The 14,138-nt window shown below is 39.1% G+C and overlaps 1 protein-coding gene across 5 annotated transcripts in view; it reads left to right on the top strand.

Moving 5' to 3' along the window:
• The window catches only part of SPICE1 (spindle and centriole associated protein 1), a 50,528-nt gene extending 36,683 nt beyond the window's left edge, over positions 1 to 13,845 (top strand). For all 5 annotated transcript variants that reach the window (XM_046659583.1, XM_046659578.1, XM_046659579.1 and 2 more), the window contains exons 13-18: positions 789 to 1,013; positions 4,655 to 5,145; positions 6,855 to 7,038; positions 9,523 to 9,625; positions 11,280 to 11,367; positions 12,588 to 13,845. In XM_046659583.1, coding sequence (XP_046515539.1) covers positions 789 to 1,013; positions 4,655 to 5,145; positions 6,855 to 7,038; positions 9,523 to 9,625; positions 11,280 to 11,367; positions 12,588 to 12,641 — 1,145 coding nt within the window. In that variant the 3' untranslated portion in view covers positions 12,642 to 13,845. The remainder of the gene's footprint in view (positions 1 to 788; positions 1,014 to 4,654; positions 5,146 to 6,854; positions 7,039 to 9,522; positions 9,626 to 11,279; positions 11,368 to 12,587) is intronic.
• Positions 13,846 to 14,138: the final 293 nt, after the last annotated feature.

Here is a 14,138-nt window from a genome sequence, read left to right as displayed (position 1 = left end):
CGTGTAGGTCCACACCTGGGATCCGAACCCACAAACCCTGTGCTGCTCAAGTGGAGTGTGCAAACTCAACCACTACGCCAGTGGACTGGCTCCTGTGGTGATGTTTTGAAAGCCTTTCTTCACCTCTTGTACCATCGTATCCCATAAGTTGAATAGGACATTTAGGCTTTTTTACCTTTTTTTACTTCTAAGTAATACTTTGATGAGTGTCTCTGAGTGGCAAGTGTTTTATGTGTTTAGATATTTTCTTAGAGGGATTCTAAGTGGCTGACAGATTTAACATTGATAATCCCAGTGATAGGTCTCAAGGGCTAGGGACCCTCAGCACTTTTCTCAAAAACAGCCGCTTCTTCCTAGTGCTGGCCCCACAGGATCCTGCCTGTGAGTTACTACTGAAGGAGGATATGGCCTAGAAGGTGAAGGCTCTCGAGGCCATGTGATGTTGCCCTCTATGGAAGTGCATTTAAGTATAAACACCAGACATGTAGGGCCAGCCTGGTGGCGCAGAGGTTAAGTTCACATGTTCTGCTTCAGCAGCCCGGGCTTTGCTGGTTCACATCCCGGGCACAGACATGGCACTGCTTGGCAAGCCATGCTGTGGCAGGTGTCCCACGTATAAAGTGGAGGAAGATGGGCACGGATGTTAGCTCAGGGCCAGTCTTCCTCAGCAAAAAGAGGAGGATTGGCAGCAGATGTTAGCTCAGGGCTAATCTTCCTCAAAAAAAAACGAAAAACCTGATGTGTGCCTCTAGTCCCCCTAAGTACTAATAACCTCTCATCTTCTTCAGAGGGTCCAGCGGTAAATGCTAATGTGTCCATGCCATTGACGTTCAGAGGGGAAGAAGTGGTTGGATTCCCACAAGAAGACTTGCCTGTTAAACTGTCTCAGGTGCCAAACCAGCCAGATGGTATGAATCCGGCCAACGGTTTTTCAGCACATATATTTGAGCCGGCTGTGTTGTTGACGCCACCCAGACAGAAGAGCAACTCAGAATTCTCTCCTCTGCAGGATGGTAAGTGCCCTCTTCTAAAGTTATAAGGCAGTTGCTTTTTATGCTTCATATATGTAATGTATTGTGTTCATTGTTACCTGATAAGCGGAATTTTAAAAGATACTGATTAGCATACATAACATTTAAGCTGAAGGAGGATTGGGTGTTTACATCATGTGTGTTGTACCTATGGTGGAATATGACATTGAATTTCTTGATATATCTGTTCTGTTAGAAACTGTAAGTGTTCAGATAGAAGGATCAAAGTCGTCAGCATTAAAATGCCGAATAAGAGGAATCTTGTTTGTCCCTGTGGTCCAGAGCATAGGAAAGGGCAAGAAACAAGAGGAGATTATACCCCAGAGAGTAATGAAAGTTTAACCAGGGAAAGGCGAGAACTGTGACCTTAAGGAATTTGTAAGTCAGATCTGGTTATTAACCTTTTCTCATCAAAACTTGAGGGAATTTTATAATGAAAATTGATAGGCAATTAAAAATAGCTTTAGAGTCACTTTTGCAGCACGTATATAGAGTTTTGAATAAAATTTTAAAAATTTATTGTTAATCCTTAGCTCAGGGATTCTTAACTTGGAGTTCATGGATGGTCTTCAGAGTTCCATGGACAGCTTCGTTGTTTGGAAAATTACATTTATTTGTCTTGTGTGTGCATTTTTCTGGAGCTGTAGCTTTTGGTTCAGTTTCAAAAGAGTTATTCAATCAAAACACTGCCTTAAACAAGTGAAAACAGGATTGAAACAAAAAAAACCCCACTAATTGGGAAAAAATATTTTCAAGTCATATATCCAACAAAGGGTTAATCTCCATAATATATAAAGAACTCACAAAACTCAACAACAAAAAATCAAACAGCCTGAGCAAAAAATGGGCAGGAGACATGAACAGACATTTCTCCAAGGAAGATATACAGATGGCCAATAGGCACATGAAAAGATGTTCATCATCACTGATCATCTGGGAAATGCAAATCAAAACTACACTAAGATAGCACCTTATACCCATTAGAATGGCAAAAATAACCAAAACAAAAAGTAACAAATGTTGGAGAGGTTGTGGAGAAAAAGGAGCCCTCATGCACTGCTGGTGGGAATGCAAACTGGTGCAGCCACTATGGAAAACAGTATGGAGATTTCTCAAAAAATTAAAAATAGAAATACCGTATGACCCAGCCATCCCACTACTGGGTATCTATCCAAAGAACTTGAAGTCAGCGATTCCAAAAGTCTCATGCACCCCTGTGTTCATTGCAGCATTATTTACAATAGCCAAGACGTGGAAGCAACCTAAGTGCCCATCAATTGATGATTGGATAAAGAAGATATGGTGTATATATATATACAATGGAATACTACATAGCCATAAAAAAGGATAAAATTGTCCCATTCACAACAACATGGATGGACCTTGAGGGAATCATGTTAAGTGAAATAAGCCAGATAGAGAAGGACAATCTCTGTATAACTCCACTCATATGAGGAATTTAAACATGTAGACAAAGAGAACAGATTAGTGGCTACCAGAGGAAAGGGGGGCTGGGGATGCGCACAAAGGGTGAAGGGGTGCACCTACAACATGACTGACAAACAATAATGTACAACTGAAATTTCACAAGATTGTAAACTATCATAAACTCAATAAAAAAAAAATTAAAAAAAAAAACTGCCTTAGAATCTCCTCCAAAGTTTTTAGAAAAGTATTATTCAGCCCTGATTTTCCTAAGTTTTTATTTCTTTAAAAAGAGTGTTTATATTCTTACATAGGGGAACAGAGGAATAACTTTTATTGTCATTGGGGCATACAAATTTTGTCAGATTTTCTGCACTTTGATGTATGTTTGCAAAAAGGACATGAAGAGGCCATGAGGGGTTAAAGAAGATGACAAATACTTGCTATCATAAAGTTTGTTTGGGCATTTATAATGCAGATGTAGAGTCTGTCAGATCTGTCTCGGGTAGGCAGACATTGCTGGGCTGAGGGTCAGAAGTGCTGGAGTCTTGGCCTGCCCACCACTGACTGGCTGTGAGGCGTGGGGCTAAGGTGCTTACCTTCTCTAGACTTCAGTTGTCCTGTGTCTAAGAGAGGACATCTTTATGTCCCTCCAGCTCTGTAATTCTGTGATTCGATATTTCCTCTTGAGAGGGCTAAAGAGTATTATTAACTCTGGCTAGATTTAGAGAATATGATTTCAAATCTGTTTTCTGTTCAGGTTAAAGTTTTATTTCTTAAGTAATTTTTTAAATGTTCGCATGGTATTCAAAGACTTGTCTAATGATCTCTTTTGAGATACTGTAAATTATTTTTCATTGGTGCTACTAAAATAACTTTCTTTTGAAGAAACAATTACAATAAATATTTTTATTCTGACTGCAAATATACTAAATGTTCACTAAGCAAACCTATTCAGGGACTGCTGTAGACTACATTTTGTTAGCTTCTTCAGCAGGTTCTGCGTTGAAAATAACACAGCACATTTCTTTTACAGTGTGCGGATAGAACTTCCTTTTATATGTATTCTGAATTGGTTGAGTTTTATGTTTTTCAGCATTTTGTTTGGAATGCTCATGTGTAAAGAATTGTTTAGTTAAATTGAACATGCAGATAAAGATGGGAGGGACATAGGGCCCTTCATGGGCATTTGGTTATGCCCTAGAACAACTCTATTCAATAGAACTTTCTGTGATGATGAAAATGTGGTGTATCTGCTCCAGTCAGTATGGTAGCCACTAGCCTCACTGGGCCGCTGAGTGACTGAAATGTGGCTAGTGTGACTGAGGAACTGAATTTAAATTTTCTTTAATTTAAATTTGAATATGAATAGCCACATGTGGCCAGAGGCTACCATATTGGACAGTGTTGTGCTAAAATTTCCCATCATAAATATTTTCCTTTAGCTACTGATTTCTACCTTCCTTTATAGCCACACTTCTTGATACAAGAGTATATATGTGCTGGTTTCATTTCCTCATCTCCCATTCATTCTTTAAAGTGTTAATTCTAATTCATATTTGCCTGTGGTTTTGAAAAAGCACACGCAAGGGACTCCTCTCCCCTACCTCTAGGCCACCCCGGGAGGCACTCACTTTTGTCCCTGTTTGATTTCTGTTCATCTGGAGGTAGTTTCCATAATTGATGTAAAATATTTTTACATCTCTTTTTTTGAAATATCAACTTTATACAATCATTATAAACTCTCCCTTCTTGGCTCTTCCCTGGTTTTTGCCTTTACAAATGTTGTTTTCTCTGCCTGTAATGTTCTTTGCTCTACTTTTGGCCACATGTGTAACCATTTTAAAATTTTACTTCTTCAGAGAGGCCTTTCCTGGCTATCCTCAGTTTACGTTAGGCATCTACACTCGCTCTGCTCACAAGATTCCCAGTTATGAGTTAATATATGTGTTAAAATGTGAGCATAGCAGATGATTTTTCATAAGGATGCTGATAAAGCTTTAAGGAATATAAAGGTCTCTGTGCTTGATTGTTAGAGGTGCCATTGCTGGTATGTGCCTGCTAGAATAATTTAGGCATTCAGAAGCCACACCTTTCCATTGAAATACTTCTCTAACTACCATGCTGGGCTAATGAGATGATTATAGTGCCAACCTGTGGCTAAATAACACATGTTTATTTTTTGATTTTCTCTACAGCATTGAGGAGGACTGTTCAAACTCGTCCTGCTTCACGAATTCCTCCAACTGTGGAAATGATTGAGAAGGAACAAAATTGGGAAAAGAAGACCTTACCTATTGGCACAGACATTCAGAATTCAAGTGAAGAGAGTCGTCTCTTCACTCTGAGGTGGAGGGTCTCTCACATGGGAGAAGATTTGGAGAACAAAACCCAGGCTCCTTTTGTTAACCTCGCACAGCCTCTCTGCAGTTCCCATTCAGTCAGCCAGCAATTGAGAAACCCCGCATTCTCAGATGAGCCCCCCGTACTGGGAGATGGGCAACAGCTTAGAACAAATGAGGCATTAACACAAAGAAAGGACATCATGGCACGAATTGCTGAGCTGACACTGCAGAATTCAGCTATCAAGGCACATCTGAATAATATTATTGGGCCAGGGGGAGAGCAAGGGGATGGACTTCGGGAGTTAAACAAGCAGGAGATGAATCATGCAGGCGATATGACCGCTGTGAGTACCAGTGTAGGACTGACTTGGGACGTGTAGGACATTCAGCACGTGGCTGGAGCATCTTAAGGAACTTCTTTACAAAAGTGATCCTGGACATCTTTGAGGATGCTACTAGATGGCTTGCGCTTTGTCATGTCCTCATCACAAAATAAGTAGAAGTTATTTATCGGTTTTTATCACACGAACAAGGACAGGATCAAATAAAAAAATGAGGAAATGAATGAGGGAAATAGGGCAAAGATAAAATGTGTAGGAAAGCTAAAATTAAGCTAGGAATGAAGTTTTGCATATAAAATTAATTTGACATGAAAGTTTGCTCCACAACTACATTTTAATTGAAAGCATTTTTACTCCTAAAGGGGCTCATAAAAGAGAATTATGTGTAGTTGGCCCTCAATTCATGAGTAGTTGATTTTTTAGGACACAGAAAACCTTTTCCTATAGAAATGATATTTTAAAGGATTTTTAAAGTCAAATTTTAATGTACATACGAATCTCTGAGGATCTTGCTAAAATGCAGTTTCTGACTGAGTAGGTCTGAGGTAGGACTTGTACATTTCCGATAAGTTCCCAAATGATGCTGGTCCAAGGATTACACTTTCAGTAGCAAAAATCTGCATATTATAATGCAGGAATTTTGTAAGTTAAATAAACTGTGGGCTCATGTGTTAACTTCAACCTTCATTTCCTTGTTTGTGGGGAGAAAAGGGATTCTCAGGTCCAACTAGGGGGGTGTTGATAACACCTGTCCTCATGCTGGTCCCAGTGACGGAAGAGACTTCTTTTACACCCTCTTGAGCCAAAGTGGCTGCTGTCCGGTTCTGATAGGAGACGGGACAGCGCTGCAGCAGTGGGAAGGAGCCGGGCAGCTTGATGGACTAGGGCGTCCAGAGGTGATTCCTTCCATAATGGCTTTACCAATGGTGGATTGAGGGCTTCCTGAGGAAGGTTAGGAGGGGTGGGGATAGGGGCCCCTCTGTGAGCGCTGGCTCATGGGGAATGAGGGCAATGTGGGTATCATGGATGTGTGTACGTATGAACCGCCTCAGTTTTGAGTCAGTGAAGACGTTTGTATTTTGTAGTTTTGAAGATTATTTGAAACAGGCAACTTGGTTTAAAAAAGGCAGTGGAGTTAAAAACTGAGCTCGCCTCCTTTTCTAATTAGGATATAGATCAGGCTAGAGAGAACAAGCTTATATTACTGCCCTCACTGCCCTTTTTGTTACAATCAGAATTACAAATGATCTTTTGTTCATGCTGTGTTGCTTATCTCTTTTTTTTTTTTACTAATGTGCATAAGCAACAAATTAGTGATTTCTATTAGGGATTATTGCTTTTTCCCAAAAGGCCATGTTTAATGAAATGAAATTATTAAGAATGACACATACATTCTTCTCAGGAATTTTCAAATTAAACTTTTGTTATATTCCTTGGGTGGCTACTTTTTACTCTTCCCCTTACGTTCCTTTCGAGTGACCAACTTTCTTGAATCAGACACCAGTATTAGAAGGATTAGGGTCCCTTTACTTTTGCCCTGATTTTTCAATTAATTGACTTGTAAATTCTATTATTTGCCCACTATTCAAGTTTGCATATAGCAAGGGCTGTGAAGACTAACTCTCTGGCTCTTAGTGGAAGAGTTTATTTTTACAAAAAGCCAACATTGTTTGGATTATTTTTAACATGGAATTTGTGCCTTTTTGAAACAGACTTTTGCCGCAGCGCAGCCTCCGGTCCCAGGCAGCATGGAGGAACGGATTGCGGAGCTGAACCGGCAGAGCATGGAGGCCCGGGGGAGACTCTTGCAGTTAATAGAGCAGCAGAAGCTTGTTGGTTTGAATCCTTCCTCTCCACCAGCGTCACCTATTCAGTCACCTCTCGGAGCATGGACTGGTTGGTCACAAATTCATGATTTAAAAGCTAGACACATGAGCGTGTTCGCTTTCTTGATTTTGCAGGTATATCTTGAGCTGAAAGGAATCTCAAAAAGCATATATTTCAGGGCCTTCAATTTGACATAGAAAGAAACAGAGCTAAGTTGCAGAATAAGTGGCAGAAATAGGACTAGAAGGCCAGTGTCCAGGTAGAATGCTGTCCCGTGGCGCCTGCAGTTCACGTTTGGTGTCTTGAGTTCCTCAGTTGCTCTACATGTAAATGGGATTCGACACAGTACGATTCACTTAGGACGTATGCTGTTATATGGCTAATTATAAAATACAAGCATCAAAATGGTAATTTATAATTTCATCAACAAATTACAAGATATTATTCTATTGAAACCATTAAAAGATTTTCTTTTTTAAAGATTGACACCTGAGCTAACAACTGTTGCCAACCTTTTTTTTTTTTTTTTTTTCCCTGCTTTATCTACCCAAACCCCCCCGTACATAGCTGTATATCCTTCCAGTTGTGGGATGTGGGACGCTGCCTCAACATGGCCTGATGAGCAGTGTCATCTCCACGCCCAGGATCTGAACCCTGGGCCACCGCAGTGGAGCTTGTGAACTTAACCACTCGGCCACGGAGCCAGCCCCCTAAAAGATTTTCATTTGTGAATTAAACTTTCTATTCTATTGTTACATGTAGGCATGTGAAAAGCTAGAGGAGATTCTAACTAATAGGAGAGTAACTGAAAAATTAGTTGTCGCAGTATTCACTTTCACAAGGGACTGATGAAATGAAGGAGATCTCTAGTTGCTCTTTAACCACAAATCGAAGCACTAGCACCCCCGAAGGGTAGGGCTGCGTGTATAGAGAGATTAATTTTGGCCCAGTGTAAGAGAAGGTTCTCGTTGTCGGTAATACATGAAGCTTTGTATTAGTGAGTGCTGTGTTCCTTGAGGTGCTCAAGCTTTGGGGTTTTAGAGGGATTCCCGTGTCCTGTGGCTGGTTGTGAAGTCGGCTACCTTTAAGGTATCTGCTAGTAAGATTTTTTCTGTCAGAAATTATTTCTTTTTTGAAACTACAGACCCAGAAAGCAGACTCTTTGGAAATTACTGGAAAATGATGGATAATACATTTCCCCAGAGTGCTTCCTCTTTGCTTGTTCTAGGCTTCTTCAGATGACAGCTTTGTCTCCTGTCCTTCATAGTCATGAAGTCTAGAGGCGACTTCTGATTAGAATGAATAAATTAAACCACTCAATATGTGCGAATACCCGCTATGTGCCTGCCATGTTCTGGGCACTGGGGATGCTGCACTGAACAGGATAAGTCGCTGCCCAGCTGGGCTTCTCCAGTATTCACGGTGGGGAGCAGGCAGTAAGCAAATGAGCAAATAAGCCTATGAGACAATGTCACCTAATGCTGAGTGCAATGAGGACAAATAAAGCAGATCACTCTTAAGAAGAATTTTGTGATCAAGGGAGACATCATCTGTTTCAGTAGTTCTTTAAGGTTAAAAATACTTCAATTTCTGTTATTCAGTCCTCGGCGCACCTTGAAAGTAGACAGAGCTGATATTATACCTTCTTGATAAAAAAGTAAACTGAGGCACAAAGAGGTTAAGTAATTTGTGTGAAGTTCTAAAGCAAATTGGTAAATTTGCACCTGTGACCTTTTCATTCTAGTGGTTCTTCTCTAAGATACTCTTTTCTAAGTAAAGTTCTTGGTTTCACAGGAACCTCTGTGGGCTTTAATGATAAAGATAAAAGTGAATCATATGCCATGCAAAACCTCTGTGGTTTGCCGGGATAACCAAGGAATATGTTATGAAATTAAATAGGGTTTCATTATCCCTTGAAGCCCAGAAATCACTGGTTTTAAGCAGCGACACCTAGGAGCCTCTGTGGAACCACCTGGGAGGGACATAAAGCCTTTCATTAGTCGACACTTAGTCAATATTTGTTGATTGGTAACCTACTTCTGAAATATTGAAAATGTGCATAATTATACTTGCCATTGGCCATATGAGCTTGTCAGCCAACTTTCCCCTCCTCATGTCTTCAGTAACAGCAATAATGTAGTAGATTTAGCAGAGTTAAAGTTTTATGAATGACTTCAGAAATTTTCTTTCTTCTTCCTGTTTTTTTTTTTTTTAAAAAAACTTTACATAAGCTGCTTGTGACAAAAATCTCAAGTTCTTTAGGGCTAGTTCTTAATTTCTGTTTTTCGCTTCCAGATCTGACATGATACTACTTGTCTGAAGATTCTGGCTCTCTATGAATTGGCATGCTGTTGAATGGACACTAGTAACTAAAGTTTCTTGTCTCACAGTTCATTTTTAAAAAATCCTTCAAGTGTATCTGTGGGCCATAATGATAAAAATATAGAAAGAACTCCCAAATTTATAATGTGAAATTTTCAGTAAGACGAAGATCAAGTTAAATTTTTATTTTAATGAAAGGTAATGAAACTAATGTTTATTTTTCTGTTTTAGAAGGAGGAAAGAGGACAATTGAGGTATCTATTCCAGGAGTAGAAGCCCCAGAAAGCTCAAAATGCAGTACTATCTCTCCTACCAGTGGGATAAATACAAGAAGGTAGGGTTACACTGTGAAAAGTTACTTAAAAAAAAAATCAAGAGTGTAGTATGTGTTTCATTCTCTTTGTGAAAAAAGGAAATTCATAATATCTAACTCAGGTTTAGACAGACTCACTCATGTAGAGAAAATAAAGTAATTGGAAAGAAGAATTTGGGGGGAGGAAGAAGACTGAGTGAGCAATAAGCCTTAACTAAGTAGAAAAGCACGAGCTGGCTATTGAAACAAAATGGGATAATAGCACGTATGTGGAGTACTTTATGTGTTACAGAATTAGGAGATAATCTGTGACAGGGTGGGTAAATTGAGCAGTAGTATTTTCTTCCTTTACAATAAATGAAACTGAAGCTCACAGAGCTGATTGGGTGGTTCGCCTAGGTGGGTCACATGGTTGGTAAATGGTGACACTGAGGACATCCCTGGCTCTTCTCTCTCCACTGTTCATGCTCACATGCACTGTGGTGCTCCAAGTTCCATTAATGCCCTGGCATTCTTCTTCACCCCCGCACATTCATTTTTCCCTTTTAATGTTAAAAACTTTTCGGTATGGAAATGATGCGGGGTCGGTGAGCCAAGGAGTCGAAAGAAAGATTTCTTAGACTCTTAAGATCTGGCAGTAGTGCTCTTTTATTTAGAGAATAGTATGGAATAGCATGGGAACAGGACCCACGGGCAGTCAGAGATGCTGCTGGCATGGGGACAGAACCCATGGGCAGGCAGAGCTGCTGCCAGCATGTTGCTGCTGCCACTTCTGCTGCCCCAAGTTGAGGGTTAGAGCTAAATTTAAGGCATAGGTATGTGAGTTATCTCTTTACGAGACAAAAAAAAAAGTTAAAATGGTACCAGTACCGGTAGGGTCCGGCCACTGGGCGGTCCCACAACTTTTAGATAAGAATCAACCCGGATTGAGTAAATGGCAGAAGTCACCGCTCAAATATTATCTTCAGCTAAAGACAAAGGAGGATTTTGTGGGGGGGGGGGGGGGGTCAGTTACATGAGGTTGCCAGACAGTAAACAACTTAAGTTCTTGCCTTCCCCATTAAGAGTTGCCAGAGATAAGGCCATCCCCCCTTCCTCCTGGCGCAGAGAGGGAGGCATGGAGATTTCCTTCACAAATGCAACTGTCTCTGATCAAAGGGCAAGCAAATTCCACTCCTTGGAGCCTGCTTCTCCTCTGCAGTTTTAAAATTAACTAGCCTAAAATCCTCATCAATACTGTAATGGTGGATACATGTCATTATACATTTGTCAAAACCCATAGAATGTATAATGCAGTGTGAACCCTAATGTAAACTCTGGATTTAATTAATAATAATGTATCAATATTATCTCATCAATCGTAAAAAAAATTTACCACACTGTTGCAAGGTGTTAATAGCAGGGGAAACTGGGGCGGTAGGGGAGGGTTACTGGAACTCTCTGTAGCCTACACTCAATCTTTCTGTAAGCCTAAAACTACTCTAAAAAGGAAGGTCTATTAATTAAAAAAAAAAAAGATTTAGGTTGGTAAAAATATGTTACAAATAATTTACCTCATTTGGACCTAACTCAGCCATTCATTTTCAAGCTCTTGCCAGTATTGAGACTTGTCAGTCTTACATAATTTTTGAAGGTTAGTAATTATAGATCACACACTCTTATTTCTCATAAATAGATCTTCAGGAGCTACTAGTCATTCTTGTTCTCCATTAAATGCCACCTCAGGAAGTGGACGATTCACGCCTCTTAATCCAAGAGCAAAGGTATGTGATAAGATGCAGTTGTGAAATGTGTGTAGGGTCAGGAGGACAAGGGTGGAAGGTGGCGGATGCAGTGATTTCCATTCTTAATTATTCTTCCTGTTATCCTAGAGATGATGTAAAATTCTCAGGAGAAAAGAATTACTAATTCACCTTCATTAGAAAAAAGCAAATAGGTCATACACTTCTTTTGTTTTCTGAAGTATCTAAGGAATAATGTAAAATTCCACTAGGATTTCAACCATCAAAGACTGGAAATTACTGGTTTCAGGCAGAGCATTCCAAATAGTGTGGCAGGGCACACAGTGTGCCTTGAAGTTGTGGGTTTACTGAAATTCTGCTTCCCTCATTTTCTTGCTGTGGCTCTGTGAGCCCTGGGGCCAGTCACTTTCCTTGTCACTTTACCCTCATGTGCTGTATCTGAGTGCTACTGATTAGGGAAGTTATGGCACAAAGGGTAAGTAAATGTTTTATGTATCATCCTTCGTGTGTTCTGATTTGCTATCAGAAAATGTATAGAATCTAAGCCTCTTACAGTATATCCAAAATTTTTGCAAAAGGCTTTTTTCTGTGTTGGTAATATAGCAAAATATAGATACTTTGAGTGTTTGGTCCTAGCAAATTGTGAGGATATCTTTAAAATCATAAACATTGCATTTGCAAACTTGAGCTAACAACTGTTTGATGGGGAGGGGATCTTCTTTGCTATTCTTCTCCCTAACTTAAGTAATTAGACCAAATAGTGTTTTAATAAACCTTGAGTATTTATAGCCCAAATTAATTGATAGACTCAGTTATCCCAATTGCCCAGCACTGGAAGATTTGTCCCTTCTTGTGTCTTATATTCTAAAAATGCTTTTTAAAGTAAACTATTTTATAAAATTTGCCCTTAGTTTCTGGAACTTGGTAACATTTAGTTTATTAAGATCAAATGACTCTTTTTGTCATTTTTAGAAGTTGTATCTATGATTTGTATACAACCCTGGGTTTATCCTTGAGAAATTAGGTCTCCTAAATCAGTAACGGGATCTGTTGACCCGGGAATCAGTTATTTGGGAGTGTCTCTGTTAGAGAATAAAACTTGCCAGGAGCAATTTAATTTCCAGTACATTCAGTGGCATATGATGACTTGGTTCTATATACTTGGTCTAAATAATTGTAAATCTCAAATGATCTTATGTTCCTGGTTACCTTCTAAATCCTTTTGCTTCTTTGTCCAACAGATTGAGAAACAAAATGAAGAGGGCTGGTTTGCTCTTTCTACCCACGTGTCATAAGTAAAGTCGAGTTTTACAGAGTTTGTTTTCGGTAATATATTCTTGAGCTTCTATTCCCTTTTCCCTGCTGCTGATTTCAAGTTTTTATGTCCTCCTTTTAGATAAAACCTACAAAGATCTTGTGATTTAGTACTAATGGAACAAAGAAATAAAGCAATTATTTTAATATTTGGCCTTTTCAAATAGATTTCCAACAACCAACCAACCTACAACTTCCTGTAAATAAAATTTCGACTATAGAGAAATTAAAGTTTTGTAATCTAATAATTTTGTTAATATTTTAGGTTTTTTTTAAGTAATACATTTTTATCTTTATTCAGACTTTTTTTGGTCTAGTGTATCTTAAATGATGAGTTTCATTTTTATTTTGTTCTGAAGAACTAAGTTACTTTGCATATAACTTACAGTAAAATGCTTCTGTGTGATTAAAGTCTGGCTTTCAGAAAAATTTAACACTCCCATTTGGTTTCTTTTCTGGGGAGAAGTTACTGTAGTCCATCACTTTTTTCCAACAAGTGGAATGTACAGCTTTAAAAAGTAGGTGTGGGAGTATTTATTTATATTTGCTTAATCAGGTAAGAGTGGTTGTATATATTATAAAATTCTTATGTAGTCTTTAAATCTGAAAATGTCGTCAATAATAGTAACATACATCAAATAAATAATGATCATAGAGCTCACATGTCTAAATACAATAACATCAATTTATTGGCATATTTAGTATTTGAACCAGAATTGAATACAAAAGTTAGTATCAGTTTTCCCAGCCCTGAATCTGCTAAACTTTCAGGGTAGGTTTTTCTCCAAGGCATCAGTTTGCCTCTCAGATGTTGGTATCTATCTTCAACTTGCTTTCTGAATTATCTCTGTCCCTTGGCTGTATGATAGGAATTCTCAACCTAAGCGAGGTGGCAGTGGGGTCGAGGCAGCACACTGAAAGTGCTTGGGGAACTTTCTCAGACAATACCTTCTCTCTTCCTGCAGTTGTAAATCACTATTTTAGGAAGTGTCCCATGCAGCCTTCATTTGAGCCTCTTCATTATTGTGGTGGCAAAAATAAAATGATTTTCTTCTGGTATCACTTATTTTATTTATATGAAGCCATCTGTGTTTATTTGTGTTATTGCAGATTCTTCCATCTGTATTGCACTCTTTGAAAATTGGTATTTAATAAATGCTATCCCTATCTGGGATATACAAGCGTTTTAATGTTATTCCTATGTTATTGAAATGTCAAGCTATCTGCTTGGTTTGTAAATGCATTCTTTTGACATGCATTTTCCTTAATGTTCTCCAGCTGGTTGAGTCTTTATATTTTCCCCTCTATATTCCTTTAAGACTCAAAAGCCATGATTCTCAACTTTGGGAGCACTTAAAAAATACCAAACAGAGGGGCCAGCCCTGTGGCCCAGTGGTTAAGTTCGTGTGCTCTGCTTCAGTGGCCCAGGCTTTCCCCAGTTCGGATCCTGTGGCGGTGTCCCATATAGCAGAACAAGA

Source organism: Equus quagga, chromosome 4 (genome assembly GCF_021613505.1).
Source record: "Equus quagga isolate Etosha38 chromosome 4, UCLA_HA_Equagga_1.0, whole genome shotgun sequence".
Classification (NCBI taxonomy): Eukaryota; Metazoa; Chordata; class Mammalia; order Perissodactyla; family Equidae; genus Equus; species Equus quagga.
The sequence above is the reverse complement of the archived record's forward strand: the minus strand, read 5'-3'. Positions and strand labels throughout refer to the sequence as shown.